The sequence below is a fragment of the Dipodomys merriami genome, unplaced genomic scaffold (assembly GCF_024711535.1).
Source record: "Dipodomys merriami isolate MVZ:Mamm:240054 unplaced genomic scaffold, mDipMer1.0.p SCAF_56, whole genome shotgun sequence".
Lineage (NCBI taxonomy): Eukaryota > Metazoa > Chordata > Mammalia > Rodentia > Heteromyidae > Dipodomys > Dipodomys merriami.
In genome coordinates, this window is record NW_027206135.1 from 6,289,716 (window position 1) to 6,314,856 (window position 25,141).

Sequence of the window (25,141 nt, forward strand, 5' to 3'; positions counted from 1 at the left end):
TACTCAACCTGCCTGTGCTCCCAAGCATGGCAGGGAAGGATAAAGAATTGGTCTTCAGAAGGCCTCCATCTATTTCAGAAAGCACTCGGATAGAAGCACGTTGCTAAGAACCTTTCTGGGAAAGCCAATGCCTTAGTTTAGAAAGTATAATATGGAAGTCCTTTATTTTAGTGGAGAAACACAAAAAGAGTGATATATTGAGCTGGGTGCCAGTATCTTATGCCTGTAATCCAAACCACTCAGGAAGCTGAGATCTAAGGATCACAGTTCAAAGCCAACTCAGGCAGAAAAAGCCATATCTCCAATTAACTAGCAAAAGCAGGAAGTGGAGCTATGGCTCAAGTGGTAGAGTGTTAACTTTGAGTGAAAAAAAACTAAGGAAACCAAGCCATGAGTTTAAGCCCCAGTACTGCCCCTCCATCAGGAGCTACGTGCGAACTAGACAGCAATATGCTTTTACTTTTAGTAAAGAAACTGAAACTCAAGTTAGGTGAGTTCTACAATCTGTTAGAGCCAGAAGACTAAATCATGTAGTCTGCGCCCTTCATTTTCAAATGTGTGGAAACTGAGGCTCAGTGTGGCTTGGTTGAGGTGAGTGGCTCATTCTAGGCAGAAGCAAGGTATTTTTCCTCCTGGGTCTGCTTTGCTTAGCCCTGAACTACCCTCCTCCCAGGCACCTCAGATCTCCCTGTTGGACCCAAGAATTTTAGTTTTTAGTTACCTGATCATGCCCCAGGCACCATTATCCCTCCCCAAAGCCCTGACATCATCTCCCTTTGACCAATGGGTGAAGTCTCAGAATGGATGAGGATGTGAATGTCTGTACCTCCCCCACCCCAGGCCCTGTGGTTTTTAAGATGCTCTAACAGGAAGTGGGTTTGAGGAGCTGCACAGCTTCCTGCCTCCTGGGAGTTGAACGAGGCGAGAAGAAGGGCGAGTGCCTGGCCAGGCCACGAGACACAGCTTCATGCCAGGGTCCTCACAGCTTCCTCTTTACAGCAACTTCCGTGTGGCTGGGGCCCCAGAGGCTGGACTTGCTGTTGGTTGCCCAGGCCACCCTCAACCTCCAGTGTGGAGCCCTTCCCTCCCACTGGGGCCAGGCCAAGCCCCCACAGTCATCTGGCTGGGATCCCATGGGGGCCTAATAGGGCAAAGGTCTTGGGAGACAGAGGCAGCTGGGCCAGAATTCTGGGGCTCCGGCCATGAAGTCTCGGCAGAAAGGCAAGAAGAAGGGCAGTAACAAGGAACGGGTATTTGGGTGTGACCTGCAGGAGCACCTGCAGCACTCGGGCCAGGATGGTAAGGAGGCCAACTCGGAGCTGTGGTGGGTAGGTGGGCACCATGCTTCTCCAGTCTGATCTGGTCTGGTGGGCAAAAGCAACTTCTGGGTGTTTCTGGGGATGGGGCAGTGGCCCAAGCTGGTACCCATGAGCAACACGACAGGAAATGTATCCCAGAGAAAGATAGAGTGGCTACCTTTTATAACTTTTGGGGGGATAGGTGGCTAAGGGAATAAGAATGTGAGCCATGAGGGGAGTGGGTGGAGAGTTTGGAAACTTACGAGAGGTACTTAGAAGAAGGGCTAGTGACTGGGGACGGGAGAGGGCAGAAGTAATAAGGTCAAGAGAGGAGTGGTTGAAGGGACAGTAGATGGTCCTGGATATGAATGAAGGAGACAGAGGGGCCTTAGAAGGTCTGAAGATGGAGTTTAGGGGATGAAGGAGGCATCCTAGCTGGAGAAGAGCATTCAGGACCAAAGACCTGGCCCCTTCTGCAGTCTGGCCCAGAGATTGTGGGGTGGGGATGGCATTCAGTCTCTCTGCTAAGGAGATAGAGATTCAAGGTGAAGGGTAAGGAGAGAAGCTTGCTAAAATAGGGGAACATCTGGTGATAGAGAGAGCTGGCTTTAGGTTGGGTTTGAAGTGGAGGGGAGTAGAAGTTGCAAAGGAGAATAGATATGAGGACTGTGTAATTCCCTCAGCTCCCTTGGAGTGGGCTTGGAAGCCTGCAGAACCAGGTACAACACTGGGCTTTACCGGTGTCTGCCATCAACTGTCACTCAAAACCATTTCTTGATTTGAAGTTGAACTTGGATATCTTGGCTATCCAGCCCAGTTTGGTTTTGGCATATTAAGCTCCTTACAGAGAAGGGCATAATTATACCCCCACCAAACCCTCCCCACCCAATCTGTCATTTCCTCTTTGTCCCCTTTCTGTTCTGGTTGTGGTGCTTGCAGTAGAGGGAGGGTAATGGTGGGTCCCAGCTCACTTCCTGCTCTTAGCCCTGCCCTAGCATCCTCAGATACCTCCTTCCCCTTTTCTCCCCCCTCCCACCCCCCAGGAGGCTCCCATCTTCACTGGCCTCTGTGAAGGAAAGGCCTAGGCCCCAAAGAATAGTGTTAAACAGCTGAGATGGTTTCTCTGCACCTTCTGCTTCTGATCGGGCCAAGTGGATTTGGCACAACTGTCTCAAAGGGCTTCTTTACAATGATTCCTCTCTCCATGGTGCTTCTTGGCCAAGGACTTCATGATTTAACCATGGATGATGTTCTCTTAGCTCTCCACAAATTCTCAGTTCAGCCTACTCATCCTGGCACTGTCCTTTCCTGTAGTTCCCATCCCCAATGCTATCTTGGAAATACAGGGACCCACAGACAGTCCAGACCCTACTCCTATGACCCATCTGGCCTCCATCTCCATTCCTAGCAGGTAAAGGGCATGTTCTTCAGAAGGGATAAGCATGTGATTGCTGGATCATGATCCCAGGTGAACTCCAGAGCAGATGAGAAGCACCTTCTACCCCACACTAGAACTTCATCTGAATTCAAGGATGGAGAGATAGATTTGGGGTACCAGAGTTGCAGTGGTAGGTACTCCCCCTTCTCTAGTCCTTTCCTGATATGGGGAGGTGGGAAGTAGTAGGATAGATGGAGGTTGGTAATGACTTATCTCTTTAGCTCAAGATCCAGCAAGAAAATGGAAGCCTAGATCAGAGAGATCTCTTTCTGATGCATTGATATTCCCCGATCATCTTGACTTCCCCCCTCCTCACAACCTTGCTCCATCTTAGCCTTCTCTACAAGCTCTTTGCCCCAAAATGAATTTCTTTCTTTCCTAAGCACTATAGGTATTCAGTTTTTCATTTTCTTAATCTATATCTGATACCTTGTTTCGGTTTCAGATTCATAAGGTCCCTAATCTTTAGATCCTCCACCTTGCTACCACTCCCAAATCCTTGGTGTCTTCCTTTTGTTGACTCCTTCACTCCAACTCCATCTCTAACATATCTCTGACCTCATCTCTCTGATCTCTATCTTCCTAACTCTTCCATTTTGCTGACTATTTTCATCTCCCCTCCCCCCCCATCTCCTGATTCACTTCCTTTTATGGTTGACTCCTTAAGCTCTGCATGTTCACTGTAAATCAATTCTCAGCTGGGTGTTTGTGACTCACACCTGTAATGCTAGCTATCCTCTCAGGAGGCTGAGACCTGGAGGATTCTGGTTCAAAGTCCATGAGACTCTATCTCCAAAATAACCATCAAAAAGCTGAGCTGAGCTCACACCCATAATCCTAGCTATTCAGAAGGCTGTGATCTGAGGATCATGGTTCAAAGCCAGCTTAGGCAGGAAAGTCTGTAAGACTCTTTTTTTTGTTGGTCCTGGGGCTTGAACTCTGGCCCTGGATGCTGTCCCTCAGCTCTTCCACTCAAGGCAAGTGCTCTACCACTTGAGTCATAGCACCACTTCCGGTTTTCTAGTGTTTATTGGACATAAGAGTCTCACGAACGTCCTTGCCTGGTCTGGCTTTAAACTGCCTGCTGCGATCCTCATATCTCTCAGCCTCCTGAGTAGCAAGGGTTACAGGTGTGAGCCACCGGTGCCCAGCTTTTTTTTTTTTTTGCCAGTCCTAGGGCTTGAACTCAGGGCCTGGGCACTGTCCCTGAGCTGCTTTTGCTCAAGGCTAGCATTCTCCCACTTGAACCAAGCACCACTTCTGACTTTTTGTGTTTATGTGGTACTGAGAAATTGAACCCATGTATACTAGGCAAGCACTCTACCACTAAGCCACATTCCCGGCCTAGTCTGTGAGAGTCTTATCTCCAATTAACTACAGAAAACCAGAAGTGGCACTGAAGTTCAAAGTGATAGCCTTGAATGGAAAGAGCTCCAGGAAAGTGGGAGAAAAATGAGGGAGGGAGTAACAAATTCCCCCCAAAAATGGGGGCTGGGAAGGTGGCTCAGTGGTAGAGCGCTTGCCTTGCATGCATGAGGCCCTGGGTTTGATTCCTCAGCACCACATAAGCAAAAAGAAAAAAGCTGGAAGTGGCACTGTGGCTCAAGTGGTAGAGCGCTAGCCTCGAGCTGAAGAGCTGAGGGACAGCGCCCAGGCCCAGAGTTCAGGCCCCATGACCAGAACCAAAAAAAAAAAAAAAAAAAGTACTCACTACTTATGTAACTGTAACTCCTCTGTACATCATCTTGACAATAAAATTAAAATAAAAAAAATAGCTCAGGGACAGCACCTAGGCCTGGCGTTTAAGCTCCAGGACTGAGAAAAAAAGCTGAGCTGGAGGCATGGCTCAAGTAATAGAGCTAAGCAAGCAAGCCAGCAAGCATGAGGCCTTGAGTTCAAACCCAAAAAGAAAAAAAAAAAATATTCTAGAGGTTCAAAATCAATTGACAAGGGAATATCTGGTTTGGTTGTTACTCATGTGACAAAGAATCTCAGGTAGTTCTTCTTTGTAGTCCTGAGAGATGGGCTCTGAACTTTGTAGAGATTTGAAAGGTAAATGTAGTAATGCAAGATTAATAAGCCCTATAAGAAAAAAAATGTGATATAGAATAAACAGCTTTTTTAAAAAAAATTTTTTTTTGGGTCCAGTCGTGGGGCCTGAACTCTGGGCCTGAATGCTGACCCTCAGCTCTTCAGCTCAAGGCTAGCACTCTACCACTTGAGCCGGCTTTTTTCTTTTTGCTTATGTGGTGCTGAGGAATTGAACCCAGGGCCTCATGCATGCAAGGCAAGTGCTCTACCACTGAGCCACTTTCCCAGCCCCTAAACAGCTTTTTTTGATACTGACACATGGGAGTGATTTCTCTGGTGAGTCCCAGTTAATAGGAACTAAAATACTTTGTACTAGCCAATATTCTTTACCAAATTTCCAAGGATGTCAGTGGTTCATAAGAACTGATCAATGAATTCATTGTCTTTTTTTTTTTTCTGGTCCTGGGGCTTGAACTCTGAGCCTGGGTGCTGTCCCTAAGTCTTTTTTGCTAAAGGCTAGTGCTCTGCCACTTGATCCTCAGCCCCACTTCCAGCTTTTTCTGTGATTAATTGGAGATAAGAATCTCACAGACTTTCCTGCTAGAACCATAATCCTCAGATCTTAGGGTCCAGAGTAGCTAGGATTAAAGGCGTGAGCTACCAGCACCAGTATTTTTAAATTTATTTTTCTCCTCTTATACAGCTTCCTTGCTTGCTCACTCAGCTGGCACTCTAAATTTGATCCACACCTCCTAACCTGGCTTTTTTTCTGGTTATTTTGGAGATGGAATCTTATAGACTTTTCTGCCTGGACTGGCTTCAAACCTCTACCCTCCAGGTCTTAGCAAACTAAGTAGCTAGGATTACAGGCGTGAGCCACAAGCAACTGGCTTAATTCACTAAATCTTTTAACAAACAATTATTGAGTACCTGGTCTATTTCATCTCTGTGCTAAATGCTGAGAGGGTGCTACCAATTGTCAAGAGGTGTAGGTACTAAAGAAACTAATTAGAACAAAGTATATATTAAGTGCTATAAAACAGACTAAAGGACTGTGGGAACTGTATTACAGATATAAGCAAAGGACTCAGAATCAAAGATGATGTTTTGTTTTCTTTGAGATATTTTGTGTTGTTTGAATTTTTTTTTGGGGGGGGGGGTCTGGTCATGGGGCCTGAACTCTGGGCCTGGGCGCTGTCCTTTGGCTCTTCAGCTCAAGGCTAGCGCTCTACCACTTGAGCCACAGTGCCACTTCTGGCTTTTTTCTTTTTGCTTATGTGGTGCTGAGGAATCGAACCCAGGGCCTCAGGCATGCAAGGCAAGCGCTCTACCACTGAGCCACCTTCCCAGCCCTGTTGTTTGATGTTTTGTCTCATTATGTTGTCCTACCAAGTCCTAAATTCCTGGGGTCAAAGGAATCTATTACTCAGCCTACAAAGTTGCTAGGACGATAGGCATGTACCACTGTGCCCAATGAGGATGTGATGTTTGAGATGTCTTTTGAGGAATGTATAGGAGTCTACCAGGCAGAGTCAGAGGGCAGGGCATTTTCACACAAGAGAATAACAAATGTCTTAGTCCATTTTTATTTTATTTTATTTATTTATTTGGGTGCCGATCCTGGGTCTTGAAATCAGGGGCTGGGTGCTGCTGTCTCTAAGCTTTGTTTGCTCGACTAGCCTTCTACCACTTGAACAATAGCTCTATTTGGTTTTTTGGTGATTAATTGGAAATAAGAGTCTCGCAGACTTTACTGGCCAGCTAGCTGGCTTCAAACCCAGATCCTCAGACCTTAGTCTCCTGAGCAGCTAGGATTATAGGCATGAGCTACAGATGTGTGCCTCTTAGTCCATCTATAGCAAAATACCTGGGCTGAATAATTTACAATGTAAAGAAGTTTATTTGGCTCACAGTTCTGGTGGATGGAGAGTCCAAATAGCACAGTTCTAGTGTCTTTGCAAGGGCCTCCTGGCAAAATCACATTAGAAATCTGGAAAGGGAAATGACTGTGTACAGAAGAAGCCACGTATAGCCTTGCTTCTCACAGCCATTCAGTCCCACAAGATTTTATGTATTATTAAAAATTTCTTTCGAAAAAAAATTTTTTTTTTCCAGTTCTGGGGCTTGAATTCATGGCTGTCCCTAAGCTTCTTTTGCTCAAGGCTAGGACTCTACCACTTGAGCCACAGTACCACTTCTGGGTTTTTTTTGTGTATGTGGTACTGAGGAATCCAACCCAGGGCTTCATGCATGCTAGGCAAGCACTCTACCACTAAGCCTCATTTCCACCCTCTTCTGAAACTTTTTATTGTTATTATAAAGGTGATATACAGAGGGGTTACAGTTACATAAGCCAGGTGATAAGTACATTTCTTTTTGGACAGTGTCACCCCTTCTCTCACTCTCTCCCCCTCACACAGATTTAATCTACTCCTAAGAGCTAAAGTTGCTGGGCTTGATAAAGCATAGCTGTAATCCCATCACTTGGGAGGTAAGGTAGGAGGTAAGCCAGGTTGACCTATATATTTAGTTCTAGGACAACTTGTGCTATATAACAAGACTCTCAAAAACAAAACAAAACAGAAATGAAATTATGTCCATCTGTCCATCTTCTCCCCTCTCCCCCATCACCACCGCCAGTACCAGAGTTTGAACTCAAGGCCCTGAGTTCTTGCTTGGCTTGCTTGCTCACTATTGATAAACTATCACTTGAACCACATCTCCAATCAAATACAGATGTTTGAGGGACAAAACATATCTGACTGACAGTAATAGCTGATGGTACCAAGGCTTGCTCATGGACTAGCAGAAGGTTGGAGTGTAGGACTTATCAAGGAATTTACTGAGAATTGCATGGCAGCTAGACCTAGTTCTTATATATCAGACTGATATATAAGGAGGGTTTGTTTATTTTTTGCTAGAACTTGGGCTTAAACTCAGAACCTGAGCACTGTCCCTTAGCTTTTCTGCTCAAGGCTGGCACTCTACTACTTGAGCCACACCTCCACTTTACATTTTTGGGGGGTTGATTGGAGATAAGCATCTCATGGACTTTCTTGCCTGGGCTAGTTTTTTTTTTTAATTTAATTTTATTTTATTTGAGAACATACTGTACAGAGGGGCTACAATTACATGGGCAGGATAATGCATACATTTCTTCCTGGGCTAGTTTTGAACTGGGATCTCAGCCTCTTAAGTAACCAGAATTACAGACGTGGGTCACTGGGGCTTGGCTTAGAGTTTCTGTTTTATTCATTATCTGCAAAGGAAGCAATGCATATTTGGGTAGGGTGGGGCTAGGTGTGTATTGTGTAAGAAAATATTTAAAGCAGGAAGTGATTCAGAAAGATAACTACATGGCCTTTAGGAGCTGTGATTCCACATATGGTTTTGGAATCTCTATCATATCTGACACTATGTCAGAAATGAGGAACACAAAGATGAAGCACATTTTGATCTTGTCTTAAGGAACTTACAGGAAGGGTCAGGAGAGAGAACAGATTTTTTTTCTCTCTCTTTTTCTTTTTCTTTTTCTTTTCTTTTTTTTTTTTGTTGGTCGTGGGGCTAGAACTCTGGGCCTGGGCGCTGTCCCTCAGCTCTTCAACTCAAGGTGAGCCCTCTACCACTTGAGCCTCAGCGCCACTTCCGGTTTTCTAGTGGTTTATTGGAGATAAGAGTCTCACAGTTTCCTGCCCTGGCTGGCTTTGAATCTTGATCCTCAGATCGCAGCCTCCTGAGTAGCTAGGATTACAGGCATGAGCCATTGGAGCCTGGCGATTTTTTTTCTCTCTCTTCGATTTGAATCCTGGCTCTAGCTGTGTATTGCTGAGCATAATTCCTCCCCCTCCCCCTTCTCTGCCCCTCCTTTTCCTGTCTCTGTCTGTCTCTGTCTCTCCTGTCTCTCTCTGTCTCTCTGTCTTTTGTCTCTCTGTCTCTCTGTCTCTGTTTCTCTCTCTCTCTGCCAGTCCTGGGGCTTGAACTCAGGGCTTGGCCAGTGTCCCTGAACTTCTTTTGATTAAAGCTAGCACTCTACCACTTGAGCCACAGCACCACTTCTGGCTTTTTCTTATTATGTGGTACTGAGGAATCAAACCCAGGGCTTCATGCATGCAAGGCAAGCAGCCTAACACTAAGCCACATTCCCAGCCCCTCCTCTTTTTTGGTGCTGGTCCTGGGGTTTTAACTCAAGATCTGAGCACTGTTCCTGAGGTTTTTGTGCTCAAGGCTAATGCTCTGCCACTTGAGCCACAACTCCACTTCTAGCTTTCTTTTTGTGGTTATTTGGAGACAAGCATCTCAAGGACTTTCTTCCCCTGACTGGCTTTGAACTGTGATCTCTAGATATCAGCCTCCCAAGTAGCTAAGATTATAGGCATGAATGTCTCAGCTCTTTCTTCCTTGAGTCTTAGTTTTTTCTGTAAAATGGAGACTAGAAGATTTAATTTACAAAACGAAATAATAGCACATGCTTAAAGCAGTTAGTACAGGGCTGGACACACACGTGTTTGTCCTCTGAATTGATCCATTTGAAGGTTGGCCACTATGTCTTGTACTTATCTATTTTAGAATAAATAGCCACAAGCTTTCTTATCTAATGGGGGAGATGCTTCAAAATAATTCCCTTCAGCCTGGTCCATTTTATTTGGGAAAACTAATATTCTTTCATCTTATGTAGAGTCTTAGTTCCATAAATGTACTTTGAGGACCAGTCCTTGACTTTGCCTCCTCAGATTGCTGTCCCCTTTAAAATTCTGGAGTAGCAACTAGTAAAATACAGGAGACAAATTTCAGTTCTAAAAGTACAGAACTGGAAGGAATGGGCAATGTAAAGAAGCACTGCAGGGGTTTATGCCCATGCTCTAGGACCAAGGGGTAAGAGATGCTGTGCAGAGATTGACAGGTTGGAGTTGATGACCTTGCTGACAAGCTTTATTCCATAAGCTTCACCCTCAATTTCCCTGAACCCCCTTCCATGGTCGTTCTATTCCTCAGACCCTATATAGTGTCTAGCCTCTCAAACTTGCTGATTTCCTTTTTTTCTGCCTATGTCTGTTCTCAGTGCCTCAGGTTCTAAGGAGCTGTGCAGAGTTTGTGGAGGAATATGGAGTAGTGGATGGGATATACCGCCTCTCAGGGGTCTCCTCTAACATCCAGAAGCTCCGGTGAGTCAGAGTGGAAAGCTCTGTGGCATGGAGATCAGGGAGCCAGAGAGCCATGGTAAGAGATGCTGGGGAGAACAGATAAGAGGGAGGAGAAGGGGGAGAAGGAAGCAGAGATGCTAGGTATTGTTCTAGGGAGGGGTAGGGAGGGGTGCTAATGTCTCCTCAGGCAAGGGAGAGATCACTGGCCCTACTCCTCCAACTCGGAGAACCACATAAACCACTCCCATATACACATAGTCACCATTTATTTGATGATAGTAGGGTTTGAACTCAGGGCCTTGCACTTGCTAGGTAAGAATTCTACCACTTGATCTAGCCCTAAAGCTCATCATTTAAAAATATGTAAGTCAAAGCCAGGCACTGATGGCTCATGCTCATCATCCTAGGTACTCAGAAGGCTTAGATCTGAGGAGTGCTGTTTGAAACCAGCCAGAGCAGAAAACTCTGAGAAACTCTTTTTTTTTTGGGGGGGGGTCCGGTTGTGGGGCCTGAACTCTGGGCCTGGGCGCTGTCCCTCAGCTCTTCAGCTCAAGGCTAGCACTCTACCACTTGAGCCACAGCGCCACTTCCGGCTTTTTTTTTTCTTATGTGGTGCTGAGGAATCGAACCCAGGGCCTCATGCATTGCAAAGCAAGCGCTCTACCACTGAGCCACCTCTCCAGCCTCTCTGAGAAACTCTTATCTCCAATTAGCCACAAAAAGCCAGAAGTGAGTCTGTAGCTCAAGTTGTAGAGTGCTATGACTGGCAAAAAAAAAAAAAAAAAAAAAAAAAAAACTTAATTAAATTAAATTTAAAAATATAAAGTCAAGCTAGGAGCCTCTAAGTCACATCCTGTAATCCTTGTTACTCAGGAGGCTGAGATCTGGAGGATCAAGGTTCAAAACTAGCCTGGACAGATATGTTTATGACTCTATTGACAAAATAATCAGTAAAAAGCAGGACTGGGGGCATGGTTCAAGTGGTAGAATGCCAGCTTAGCAAGCAAACTGTGTAAGTTCAAGGCCTGAGTTCAAAATCAATACCTCCAACAAACAAAATAAACTAAACAAAACAGCTGGGTAGCGCCAGCTTATGCATATAGTCCTAGCTACTCAGGAAACCAATATCTGAGGATTATAGTTCAAAGTCAGCCCAGGCAGGAAAGTCCCTAAGATTTGTATCTTCAATTAACTACTCCCCATACCCGCCCCCCCCCCAAAAAAAAGCTGGAGCTGTGGTTCTAGTTGTAGAGCACCAGCTTTGAGGGAATAAACAGATATGGCATCTGGGTCCTGAGCTCCAGCCCCAGTACCAGCACATAACAACAGACAAACAAACACTAAGAAAAAAATGACAAGTCAAGCTAGACATAGTAGCTTATTCCTGTAATCCTATTTATTTGAGATTGGGAAGATAATGGTTTGAAGCCAGCTTGAGCAAAAGTTTGTTTGTAAGACACCCATCTCAGTCAATAAAGACTGAGCATTGCCATGCATGCCTACAATTTTAGCAACATAATAAGCCTAAGGCTGGGCGCCAGTAGCTCACATCTATAATCCTAGCTACTCAGGAGGCTGAGATCTGAGGATCGAGGTTACAAGCCAGCCCAGACAGGAAAGTCTGTGAGAATCTTATCTCCAATAAACCACTAGAAAACTGGAAGTGTTGCTGTGGCTCAAGCAGTGGAGCACTTGCCTTGAGCTGAAGAACACAGGGACAGCACCCAAGCTCAGAGTTCAAGTCCCATGACCGACAACAACAACAAAAAAAAAAAAAGAAAAAGAAAAAGAAAAAAGAAAAAAAGAAAGCTTAAGTAGGAGGATCAAGGAACAAAATGGAGACACTTTTCAAAAAATACCTAAGGCGGGGCTGGGAAGGTGGCTCAGTGGTAGAGCGCTTGCTTTGCATGAATGAGGCCCTAGGTTCAATTCCTCAGCACCACATAAGCAATAAGAAAAAAGCCAGAAGTGGTGCTGTGGCTCAAGTGGTAGAGCGCTAGCCTTGAGCTGAAGAGCTGAGGGACAGTGCCTAGGACCAGAGTTCAGACCCCACAACCGGACCCCAAAAAATAAAAATAAAAATAAATACCTAAGGCAAAAAAAGGATTGGGGCAACTGCCTGGCAAATGGAAGGTCTTGAGTTCAAACCTCAGTACTGGAGAAAGAAAAAGTACAAGTCAGTGGATTTTTAAATCTATATTCACAATATTGTATAATCACCACTATCAAATTCCAAAATATTTCAGCATCTCCAAAAGAAACCCTGAACCCATTAACAGAAACTTTCCATTCATTTCCCTTCTAGTCCTGGGAAACAACTAATTCAACTTCTGGTTTCTATGGACTTGTCTATTTTCAAGATTTCATAGACATGATACAATATGTGTATTTGTATATCTAGCTCTTCACTTAGAAGGTTTTCTAAAGGTTCATGTTTGTTGAGTTTTTTGTTGTTGTTTTTGCAGTCTACAGATTAGACTGAACCTCAAGCTTGCTAGGCAGGTGCTCTAGCACTTGAGCAACACCCCAGTCCTAAGATGTAACAAGTATCAGCATTTCCTTCTCTCCCTCATACCTCCTTCCCCTCCCTCCTTCAATCCCTTTCTGTTTCCCTCCTCCCTGTTTCCTTCCTTCCCTCCCTTTCTTCCTTCCTTTCAAGATACTAGGGTTCGAACTGACTCACACTTTCTAGGCAGATGCACTACTACTTGAGCCATGCTCCCAGCCCTCATTTCATTTTTCTCTGGCTGAATACTATCCCATTGTGTAACTACGTCACATTGTATTTACACATTCATTAGTTGATGGCTACTTGGGTTGTTTCCACTACTTAGCTATTATGAATAATGCCTCAATAAACATGCACAAGTTTTTGTGAACATTTATTTTCAGTTCTTTGGAGTATATACCACTGAGTAGAAAAGCTGGATCACGTGGTAACTTCTTGCTGAACTTTCTAAGTAACTGCTAAACTGTTTTCTATAACAGCTGTGTGTCATTTATGTCTGAGTCAGCTGACAGAAAATTTCCAGTTTCTCCACATCCCTGCCAATGGTTGTTACTGTATTTTTTTGATTTATAGCCATCCTTGTGGGTGTGAACTGATACCTCATTGTGATTTGTATTTGTATTCTCTAGTAGCTAATGAGCCTGTACTTCATTGTGATTTATACTTTTGCCTTCCTAGGAGCTAATGATGTAGAATATCTTTTCCTGAGCTAATAAGCCTATTTGTATTTCTTCTTTTGACAAATGCCCATTTAATCCTTTACCCACTGGATAAAAAATTGTTTTTGAATTTTTGGGACAGAGTCTCATTATATAGCCCAGGCTGGTCTCAAACCCACAATTCTTCCATCTTGGCTTCCAAAGTGCTGGGTTTATAGGTTTATACCCAGCCTGTTGTTTCTTTTTGGTTTTGTTTTTTGTATTTATTTTTAATGTTGAGTTACAAGAAAATTTCTATGTCCTGAATAATAGACCCTAATCAAACATATGATTGGTAAATATTTTCTCTCATTCTGTGCGTGTCTTCACTGTGGTGTGTGTGTGTAGATGTGAGGGCTCACACACTCATGTTAGTAGTACTAGGACTTAAACCCAGAGTCTCACATTCTTGCTTGGCTTTTTTGTTCAAGGTTAGTTGGATGTTCAATTTATCTATTTTTTTCTTGCTTGTGTTCTTGCTATCATATCTAAGCACATATACATATACGTATATATGTATGCACATGTTTATGTGTATGTATATGTATGCATGCAGGTACTTCAGTTTCACATGTTGATCAATAGCCCTGTCTGAAGTTCATCTCTACAGCTCCCACTGCTCCTCATAATTCCTCTGACCCCTACCACTTCTGACCACTCTGCACCTCCCCAGGCAGGAATTTGAGACAGAGCGGAAGCCAGACCTGCGGCGGGATGTATTCCTCCAGGACATTCATTGCGTCTCCTCCTTGTGCAAGGCCTATTTCAGAGAACTACCAGATCCCCTGCTCACTTACCGACTCTATGACAAATTTGCTGTGAGTTGAGAAAGAGGGGTGGAAGTCGGGGCTCAGGGACAGCCACTCCTGTTGGACATCCAGGCTGTCACAGGGCAGTTGGAATCCCAGGGATCCTAAAAAAGTGGGGCTATAGTAATGCATTACTGAGGGAAAGATCCCTTCTCCTCTGAAACTCTGTGACCCTACTCCCACCCTGCCCCTCCTTTCTTCATTCTGCCTAGTCTGGGTTCTATTCCTCAGGCCTACAGACAGCATACAGTGTGCTGGAAAGACTTGGGGAGGGAAAGGCCAGATTGTCAGAGCTGGATAGCTTTGGAAAGTACCTAGACCAGAGCTTCCTTACACTTAAGAAATTGCTTCCCTATACTTTTTGAAAATTGCTAGTCTCTCTCTCTCTCTCTCTCTCTCTCTCTCTCTCTCTCTCTCTCTCTCTCTCTCTCTCTCTCTCTCTCTCTCTCTTTCTTTCTTTTTTTGGGTCTGGTTGTGGGGCCTGAACTCTGGGCCTGGGTGCTGTCCCTCAGCTCTTCAGCTCAAGGCTAGCGCTCTACCACTTGAGCCACAGCACCACTTCCGGCTTTTTTTCTTTTTGCTTATGTGGTGCTGAGGAATCGAACCCAGGGCCTCAGTCATGCAAGGCATGCGCTCTACCACTGAGCCATCTTCCCAGCCCCTTTCTTTCTTTCTTTCTTTCTTTCTTTCTTTCTTTCTTTCTTTCTTTCTTTCTTTCTTTCTTTCTTTCTTTTTTTCTTTCCTTTCTTTCTTTCTTTCTTTCTTTCTTTCTTTCTTTCTTTCTTTCTTTCTTTCTTTCTTTCTTTTCTTTCTCTCTCCTTCCTTCCTTCCTTCCTTCCTTCCTTCCTTCCTTCCTTCCTTCCTTCCTTCCTTCCTTCCTTCTTTCCTTCCTTCCTTCTTTTGTCAGTTGTAGGGCTTGAACTCTGGGCTTCGGCGCTGTCCCTCAGCTCTTCAGCTCAAGGCTAGCACTCTACTACTTGAGCCACAGTGCCACTTTCTGGTTTTCTGGTGATTAGCTAGAGATGAGAGTCTCCTGAACTTTCCTGCCTGGGCTGGCTTTGAAATGTGATCCTCAGATCTCAGCTTCTTGAGTAGCTAGAATTAGTCATGAGCCACCAGAGCCTGTTTTTTTTTTTTTTTTAAAGATATTTTATTGAGCACAATACTATTTAGAGAATTTGAACAACAGCAGCACCCCTCTCAAGTTCATGAAGGCTAGCCAGGGAAGATGTAGGCCTTCCTGAACACCTTAAAGCAAGTCTGGGGTCTTTGGGACAGCTGCAGGATGGACCTCTGAGGTATCCTTTCACTAGAGCTGTACCAAATGAGGACACTGAAGTAGGGAATGACATTAAATCTCCAAAGGTCACAAAACTATTAAGTGGTATAATCAAGATTCAGCTGCTTTATGGGCTTCAAGTTTTAAACAACAACAATTTCTTGTTCTTGTTCTTCTTTCTTTCTTCCTTTCTTTCTTTCTCTCTTTTTTTCTTTCTTTTCTTCCTCTCTCTCTCTTTTGGTCAGTTCTAAGGATTGAACTCAGGGCTTTGCACATACTAGACAAGCACCCTACAACTAAGCTACATTCCTCAGGACCTCCTCCCCCTTTTTGTGTGTCATGGGGCCTGAACTCTGGGCCTGGACACTATCCCTCAGCTCTTCAACTCAAGAATAGCACCCTACCACTTGAGCCACAGCGCCACTTCTGGCTTTTTTCTGTTTTGTGGTGCTGAGACCTTGAATCCAGGTCTTCATGCATGTAAGGCAAGTACTCTACCACTCAGACAACTTTCCAGCCCAAAATCCCTTTTCTTTTTCTTTTTCTTTTTTTATCCAGTCGTGGGGCCTGAACTCTGGGCCTGAGTGCTGTCCCTCAGCTCTTCAGCTCCAGGCTAGCACTCTACCACTTGAGCCACAGCGCCACTTCTGGCTTTTTTCTTTTTGCTTATGTGGTGCTGAGGAATCGAACCCAGGGCCTCAGGCATGCAAGGCAAGCGCTCTACCACTGAGCCAACTTCCCAGCCCCCAAGATCCCTTTTCTAAATCAAATTTATTTATTTATTTAAGAGAGTTTTTATATGAAGCCCTGAATTCAAATCCTTCTGGCTTTGCCTCCTAGGATTACAAACATGTATCAACATATGAGCTCTCTTTACTATGCCCTGAAGATCCAGGTGGAGGCAGTATAGAGTACAACAAAGATTATTCCTAAGGGTTTAGTTTGGAGTTCTGAGGATAGGGTGGAGTGAATCCTGTTACTGACTCTCTACCCCTGTCTACAATCAGGAGGCTGTGGCAGTGCAGTTAGAGCCTGAACGCTTAGTCAAGATCCTGGAGGTGCTTCGAGAACTCCCTGTTCCAAACTACAGGTAAGCAGGGCTCTTCCAATACTTCAGAAACCCCATCTCATCCCAGCCTACTGGCCAATCACTCTCTACTAGAGCCTTGCTTGTCCCCCTGTGAGCCACCAGGTCTTAGCCTGACCTTAGCCCCAGGTGTTTCCTGTGCAATTGTGCCCTTCTTTCTGCAGAACTCTGGAATTCCTTATGCGACACTTGGTGTACATGGCTTCATTCAGTGCCCAGACCAACATGCATGCCCGCAACTTGGCCATTGTATGGGCCCCCAACCTGCTGAGGTGGGTGTGTGCATGAGCAGTGGGCAGGGAGAGATTAGCCTAATCTCACTGCAGCAAGATGTACCAAGATGGGTGTGGCTGTGTTGGGGACACTGGAGAGGGGTGTAGAGGAGTCTTGTGAAACTCAGTGAGTAAAGAAGGTTCAGAATTCCCATTGAGTGGGATGGGGATCACACATTCGAGTCTTCTCTGAGATAAGTCCCTGAGGACAAAGCCTTTGTGTTTTCCTACATTGTAGCTGAGCTTAGGGATCAGACCTGATAGGTCCTTGCCAAATATTTGTTGAGCAAATAAATGTCTTACAATCTAGTGGAGAACCTGACTGTATATCACACTTGAACAAAGCGCTATGATGTGAACTACTCTCATAGTCTGCCCAGTATCACAGTGTAAGGACGTGTGCAAATAAAGCAGAGATTATTCCTGAGGAATATGTCTAAGAAGGCTTCCTAGAGGAAGTAGTTTTTTTTTCTTTTTTGTACTGCTGCTGGGGCTTGAACTCAGGGCCTATGCCCTGTCCCTTAGCTTTTTTGGCTCAAGGCTGGCACTCTTCTACTTGAGTCACACTTTCACTTCTAGCTTTTTTTCTGGCTAACTAGAGTTAAAAGTCTCATGGGATTTTCTGCCTTGGTTGGTTTTGAGCCAGGATCCTCAGAGCTCAGTCCCTTAAGTAATTAAGATTACCGACATGACCATCAGCGCCCAGCAGGACATGGCCTTTGAAACTCGTCACACCTATGACTTAAGAGATAGAGATGGAGTTAAAGACCCATGAGGGGGAGAATGGAAATATTGTAGGAATAGTTTAGACTGAAAAGTGTGATGGGACTTGGGGGGAGAATAACTCTATATCTCCACAGGTCTAAGGACATAGAAGCTTCAGGCTTCAATGGGACAGCAGCCTTCATGGAGGTGCGTGTGCAGTCCATTGTCGTCGAGTTCGTCCTCACCCATGTGGACCAGCTCTTTGGAGGTGCTGCCCTCTCTGGTCAGTATCTTTCCTACCCACAAATCACTCTGGGGAATCATGTCAGAGTTAAAGAGAGCCGCAATGATTAACTAGTTTGGTTTTTCGATGGGAAAACAGTCCCATAGAGAGATATTGGTAATGATCATGTAGAAAGGGTGGGCTCTGGAAAGCCAAGAGCTGGTGGCTCACGCCTGTCTGTAATCCTAGGCTAAGTAATCAGAGGCTAAGATCTGAGGATAAGGGTTGGAAGCCACCCTGAGCAGGAAAGTTCGTGAGGCTCTTATCTCCAGTTAACCACCAGAAAACCAGAAGTGCTGCTGTGGCCCAATGTGGTAGAGCACTATCCTTGAGTGAAAAAGCTCAGGGACAGCACACAGGCTCTGAATTCAAGCCCCATAACTGACAAAAAAGGGGGCTTTGGATAGATAATAATGCAGCCAGGACTTGAGTGCAGAACCCTTCTGCTGTCAGCCCAAGGCATAGCTTGACTTCTGAATCATAACCCAGCCCACCAGGCCAAAGTCTTGGGATCTGCTGGTCCTCTTTGTTCATGAGAACACCTCTTGAGGAACTGGACAATGAGAAACTATCTCCATGTACTTCTGAATATATACTAAGTATAACAACTACTGTGCCTGGTAGTTGGTGAGAAAGGATGAAGGGTTTGGTACCTGATGTCCTCTCTTGGCTCTATTCTTGGCTATTCAGTTCCTTTTCTGTTTCTAGGTGATGGAGAAGTAGAGAGTGGATGGCAGTCTCTTCCAGGGGCCCGAATGTCAGGTAGCCCTGAGGATCTCATGCCCAGGTCTCTACCCTACTCCCTGCCTAGTGTTCTGCAGGCTGGTGATGGGCCCCCACAGATCCGTCCATACCACACTATCATTGAGATTGCAGAACACAAGTAAGATCTCTTCTAGGGTCTTCTTTTTCTGTGCTGACCACCAGACTCTCATTATCAATTATTTCTCCATCATTTGCAGGAGGAAGGGATCTTTGAAGGTTAGAAAGTGGAGATCTATCTTCAATTTGGGTCGCTCTGGCCATGAGACAAAGCGTAAACTTCCACGAGGGGCTGAGGACAGGGGTAAGTCTTGAGACATGGGGGAATTCTGCCAAAGGGGTGCAAGACACTGGATCTACACACATCCCTATCTTACAGAGGACAAATCCAATAAAGGGACTCTGCGGCCAGCCAAAAGCATGGACTCATTGAGTGCTGTAACTGGAGCCAGTGATGGTGAGTATGATGTGTACTCCTGTGGGTGTGTCCACATGTGTGCTGTGAAAGCGATAGTATAGGCTGTGTGTGTCAATAACTATTGCATGTGTGTGTGTTCAGTTATTTCAAAAATATTAAAGAATACCTATTATATGTCAGCCACATTAATAGTTTACAACAATGGGTCTATTGTGTATTTTATGTGTTTGCTCATGAGTGTTTATTTTTTTATTTTGTCGGTTGTGGGGCTTGAACTATGGGCCTGGGCACTGTCCCTCAGCTCTTCAGCTCAAGGTGAGCACTCTACCACTTGAGCTATAGCGCCACTTCCAGTTTTCTAGTGGTTTATTGGAGACAAGAGTCTCGCGGGCTTTCCTGCCCATGTTGGCTTTGAACCGCAATCCTCAGATATCAGCCTCCTGAGTAGCTAGGATTACAGGTGTGAGCCACCAGCGCCTGGCTTTATTTTTTTATATTTAATCTTCACAAGTGTATATGAGGAGACTGTGTGGAATGTATGTATATGGTAGTGATAACAACTGAGTGTATCTGCAGGCAGGAATGGGGTTCCCTAGGTATGCATACCTGTTGGCTGGGTGGAGGGTTTGAGTAGTGGCGAAGAGAAGTTGGGCCTGGTATCTCCCAGATTGTCTGTCTCTGAGGCCAAGAAATCAGAAAGCATTCTCTGAAGGCTCCCGGAGGCATCTAGGTCCCTTGTACCTGAGGCTATTGACTACCTGGCCTTCTTTCTCTCTTCCACAGAGCCAGAGGGGCTGGTAGACTCCAGTTGTCCCCAGTCTGACCCATTGCTATCCAAGAGTTTGGAAAATGATTCTATGGAAGCAGTTGAGGGTGAACCAGTGGAAGTGCTAGGTGGCAAGAACTCTGAGCCAGGCACACCCCAAGCTGGGCGATCAGCCACCCAGGCTGGAGGCGGCAGCCGTGCAGAGCGCTGTGCTGGTGTCCACATCTCAGAACCTTACAATATCAACCTCCCATCACATATAACCTCTATCCTCAGCGTGCCTCCAAACATCATCTCTAACGTTTCCTTGGCCAGGCTCACTCGTGGCCTTGAGTGTCCTGCCCTACAGCCCCGGCCAAACCCTGCTTCTGGTCCTGGCCCTGGTCCTGGCCTTGGTCCTGGCCCCCCAGGTAAGGACACAGGAATTGTCCAGAAAAGGAGCTAGTTTTAGGCTGAAGTTTTGATGCTGAGGTAGAGCTTGGGAGAGTCATAGGCTTCAGCCCTTAGGATTTAGGGTAGATGAGGGGGTACGGGATTCAGCTTCTTCCCTGGACTTAGGGTTGCTGAATCTAGTAATATTATCAGGTTGTGTGAAAGCCACAGACAGAAGGATCTTTAACAGCCTTCATCTCACTGATGTCCCCAATATAGGGGTCTGTGTCAGATGTATACAACAGGGACTCAGAGCAGTATGGAACTATCTTATAGATGATGATAATAATTTTTGTAACATTAATACTAACAGCTAACATTTACTGAAGGCTTACTGTGTGCCAAGGGCACATATTTTCTCATAATCTTATGGCATAAGTATTGTTGTAATACTTATATTACAGCAGTGGAGCCTAAGACAGGTTAAGTAATTTGCTATCAATTTAGGTAGAAAGAAATGGAACTAGGACCTGACATTTCCCTCCGATTCCTGTTCCCAAAGTGTTACTGACAAGAAGTCCTGAGGAAACATATGGTAGAGGGTAACAACATGGGCTATAGACTTAACTAGACTTAGGTTCAAATTTTGGCTGTGGCAGCTATTAACAGGCTATTCTAGACAAGTTGCTTAATCTCTATAATCCTCAATTACACTGTATGTAAAATGAGGACAATACTCAATACAATATATTTTGTAGATAAAATAAGAAAATCCATTGGAAAATGTAGAATACAGTGTTTGGCTCTTGGCCAATACTCAATATATGTACCGATAAGCCAGTGGTTAAGGATATTGGTATGAGAAAAAGAGCCCTGTGGAGTATCTATGTTGAGAACATTGGGCCATTATCATATCAATGCTAAGAAGATCTGCATAGGAAGACAATTGCTGGCTTTGACTTTTGTATTCCTGGGACTACTTTTTTCTCAACAGATGAGAAATCAGAGACGAGACCAGCCCCAGGTCCTGTGGCTGACCCAGGCCCAGGGGACATGACTCCTGCCCTGGAGGACTCCTTGTCCCAGGAGGTGCAGGATTCCTTCTCCTTCCTAGAGGACTTGAGCATCTCAGAGCCTGAGTGGGTGGGGTCAGAGGATGGGAAGGTGGCCGAGGCAGGAGCAGCAGGAGCATCCTTCTCCCCTGGGGAGGAAGACTCTGGGATGGGCTACCTAGAGGAGCTCCTGGGAGTTGCATCTCAGGTAAGAAGTTGCTATGCTGAGTTTGAGGGTGGTGTGGAATCCAGAAAGTAGGGGGGCTACCTGGTCCTGAACCACAATGCTGCATCCACAGGTGGAGGAGTTCTCTGTGGAGCCCCCCTTGGATGACCTGTCTCTGGATGATGCACCATATGTCCTAGCTCCCAGCTGCTGTTCCTTGGACTCTGTGGGCCCAAGGCCTGATGTAGAGGAGGAAAATGGAGAGGAAGTTTTCCTGAGTGCCTATGATGACCTAAGTCCCCTTCTGGAGCCCAAACCTCCTACCTGGAAGGGCACAGGGAGTCTGGAGGAAGAGGCAGCAGGTTATGAAGGACAAGCTCCAGGACAATCTGAAGAAGAATGGGCATTCTGGGAGGGTGGGGAGGATAAGGAGGCTGAGCCTGGAAGCAGACTGGACAACAGGGAAAAAACTGAGGGAATCCCAGAGACTGAGATGGAAGATGGAAGGGCTGATGAGGAAGGAGAGGAGGCTGGAGGAAGCCAAGAGATGATGGTTGGTTTAGATGAAGGGAGTAGGGAAGAGATAGAAGTCACAGAAGAGAAGTCTAAAGATCAGGAGGTTGGAAGTATAGAGAAGGCTAAGGGTACAGAGGAGCCAAGAAGAGAACAGGATACAGATAAGGAGAAGGAGAGGGGGAATGAGAGAGAAGAGGACAAGCAAGAAGGACAGGATGTACCAGTGGAAGCTGGAAGGGATCAAGAGTATGGTGTCCAGGAACATCTAGTTGCTGAAGAGAGTTGGGAAGTTATTGACAAGCAAGAGGCTGAGGGAGGCAGGAAGGATGAGATCCAAGGACAAAAGGGGAGTGGGAACCACAAGGTAAGCAATGACCAAGGACATGGTGAAGACAGCAGAAGCCCAGAAGCAGCAGCTGAAAGAGAAGGGGAGGTCAGTCAGAAAAGAGAAAGTGGGGATGGATCTGAAGGATATCTAAGGGCTGGAGGTGACAATTTAAGAGAGAAAGCCCTCTCTGAAGGGCCTGGTACAGAGTACTTGGAGATTGATAGTACCAAAGAGGTCAATGCACATTCTTCTGAGATGGAACAGGCAGTCCTACAGCCAGAGGAGATGGAGCCTGGAGAACCCATTCCTCAGTGCTGTGACCTGTTTCCCTGTCCCTTTAGTTTAGCTGGTGGTGTGGGCATGCGCCTGGCTTCTACCTTGGTTCAGGTCCAACAGGTCCGCTCTGTGCCTGTAGTACCCCCTAAACCACAGTTTGCCAAGATGCCCAGCCTAATGAGTAGTAAGATCCACGTGGCACCTGCAAACCCATGTCCAAGACCTGGCCGGCTTGATGGAACTCTTGGGGAAAGAGCTCGGAGTTCCAGGGCTTGGAGGAATGGAGGCAGTCTTTCTTTTGATGCTGCTGTGGCACTGGCCCGGGACCGCCAGAAGACTGAGGCTCAGGGAGTTCGGAGGACCCAGACCTGTGCTGGGGGTGGGAACTATAACCTTATCCCCAGAACTACCCCCTGTAGCCTGATCTCTGCCCATTCTCCTCTGCCTCTTAGCTGTCTGGAACTCTCACCTGAAGGTACAGAAGAGTCTGGATCCCGGAGTAGGCTTAGTTTACCCCCTAGAGAACCCCAGCCCCCAGCCTCCCTTTTGTCCCCCCAGCGCCGGTCATATGCATTTGAAACACAGGCCAATGTGGGGAAAGGTGAGGAACTGTGATTAAGATCAAAATATTGGGCAAAAGGTACCAGTAAGTTATGTTGGATCTCTGGGGTCCCCAGCTAGTGTTCTGCAACCTGAGCAATTGCAGTGAGCCCCTACTCCTGTTACTTTTTTTTTTTTTTTTTTTTTTGCCAGTCCTGGGGCTTTGACTTTGGGCCTGGGCACTGTCCCTGAGCTTCTTTTGCTCAAGGCTAGCACTCTACCACTTGAGCCACAGTGGCACTTCTGGCTTTTTGTGTTTATGTGATACTGAGGAATTAAACCCAGGCTTCATGCATGCAAAGCAAGCACTCTACTACTAAGCCACATTCCCAGCCCACTTTATTATTATTATTATTATTTTGCTGGTCGTGGGGCTTGAACTCTGGTCGTGGGTGCTGTCCCTGAGCTCTTCAGCTCAAGGCGAGCACTCTACCATCTGAGCCACAGCCCCACTTCTGGCTTTCTGGTAGTTAATTGGAGATAAGAGTCTCACTGACTTTCCTGGCTGGGTTGGCTTGGAACCGTGATCCTCAGATCTCATCCTCCTGAATAGCTAAGATTACAAGCATGAGCCACCAGCGGCCCACATTTTCTTTCTTTCTTTTTTTTTTTTTTTGACTATAGGAGTCACTGCCTGGGTGGGTCCATCTGAGCTTGTCTCAGGCAGAAGCACTTATCTCTTAAAGGACATTCCCAAGAAAGCCAGTAAGCTCTTGTGCCCATAAATTGTGGTCAAAGGGAACTTAGGGTAGGCAGAAAACTTAAGAGGCTTCTCATAATGAATAATGGAGGGGGAATTCCAGTCAAGTGCCTGCCCTCTTCTGAGGCCCTCTCTTCATAGAAGCCCATGATAGAAGTGGGAAACACAGGACCATAACAGAGCTTTCCATTACGCAAATACTTACAGAATTTGACACCACTATTCTGTTTTTAGACCCCTTGCACACCTCTGACCATCTTAGCTCTAGATTAGGAGAAACACAGCTCATTGCAGCCCTGGTGCTTGTTGAAGAGGCTGGTCCCAACCTTGCCTTCAAGTACCTTGTAGAAGAGGTCATTTTATAAATCTCTCTTGGCCTTTCCTTTTTCCTCTGAAATAACTTCCTTCCATTTTAGAAAGGGAAATGACCTCACTCAGGTCGAGGCACTGCTTATCCATACAGGCTAGGATCATATGTCTCACCCTAGTAAAGGTGATGTGTCAGAATAAAAGTTGTATTTTTACATTTAAGTAGTGTGGGGTCTTTTTATTAACATCTTGAGTGATAGTGTTTTGTTTTTCTTCTTGTTTGGGTGCTCTTCCTCAGTTGTCATGGCGACCTGTGGCTAGAAATTAGAGCTGGGTTCATAGTGGTCAGGAAATGGGGAAGAAAAACTTAACATTTGCATAATGCTCACTTGTGATAGGTTCTCATGTGCATAAAAATTCCCCTTGATTGTATTTAATCCCCATAAAATTCAGTAAAGTTGGTAATATTGCCCTTTACAGATGAGAAAACAAAGGCTCAATTAGGTAAAAATGCTTGCCAAAAATCTGGAAATGTTCATAAACGAATTCCCCCCTTATAAGCTAATGTATGCTAATTAAAAAAAAAGAATAGAAGTGGGGCTGAGATCAGGGTTTGAATGACCATGGAGTCTGAATTCTTACAATTCTATATGACTCCAAACCCATTAAGAATAGATCCTAGGGCTGGGAAGGTGGCTTGGTGGTAGAGTGCTTGCCTAGCATGCATGAAGCCATTGGGTTCGATTCCTCAGTACCACATTCACAGAAAAAGCCAGAAGTGGCGCTGTGGCTCACATGGTAGAGTGCTAGCCTTGAGCAAAAGAAGCTCAGGGACAGTGCTCAGGCCCTGAGTTCAAGTACCAGGACTGGCAAAAAAAAAAAAAAATCCTAAATGAATGTTAAATCAAGAGCCTTCGAGCAAAAAGTTCGCCTAGGGAAGCACTAAGGTGAGTGACCGCCAATGCTAATAACAAAGAAACACGCCCAGATCTACTTGTGTTATAATGTATCCTCAGTTTGAAACCTTTCAAAACGATGCCCTGATCCAAGATGGCTTCCAAGGGCCCTTCTTAAAGATGGCGCCCCTGTCTCTCCCGCCCCGCCCCCCGTTCCTCCTTTGATCTGTTGGTTTCTCTTAGTCCCTTTTTCTATAACCAAAAGGCTCGTCCCAACACAATATGGAAGAAGACGTCGGTCTCCCCCCTCCCCTTCCCCGCCCCCATCCTGTTCTAGCTAAAACTTGAGTATTAACCTCCAGGACCTCGTTTGTACCCCAGTAGTCTTTCAGCCCGGATCAAGATGGAGCGAGCGGAAGTGGGGCAGCTC

General features: G+C 45.5%; 1 protein-coding gene and 1 long non-coding RNA gene across 3 annotated transcripts; one reads left to right on the plus strand and one right to left on the minus strand.

The window, feature by feature from the left end:
* Positions 1-932: 932 nt before the first annotated feature.
* Arhgap30 (Rho GTPase activating protein 30) lies at positions 933-24,037 on the plus strand. Of its 2 annotated transcripts, none has more exons than XM_070000251.1 (12): positions 933-1,299; positions 9,827-9,929; positions 13,789-13,933; positions 16,211-16,293; positions 16,455-16,562; positions 17,423-17,550; positions 18,259-18,433; positions 18,513-18,616; positions 18,692-18,769; positions 19,514-19,906; positions 20,863-21,128; positions 21,220-24,037. In XM_070000251.1, exons 1-12 carry the CDS (start codon positions 1,203-1,205, stop codon positions 22,819-22,821), a joined length of 3,282 nt encoding a protein of 1,093 aa, XP_069856352.1. In that variant the 5' UTR covers positions 933-1,202; the 3' UTR covers positions 22,822-24,037. The 2 variants fall into 2 exon arrangements, with proteins under 2 accessions (XP_069856352.1, XP_069856354.1); XM_070000253.1 differs by having other exon boundaries at positions 1,210-1,299; positions 9,827-9,984.
* Positions 23,395-25,141, minus strand: LOC138812227 (uncharacterized). Its single transcript, XR_011367569.1, has 2 exons — positions 25,068-25,141; positions 23,395-24,132 (listed from the first exon to the last, which is right to left on the minus strand). It is a non-coding gene; the product is annotated as an uncharacterized lncRNA (long non-coding RNA).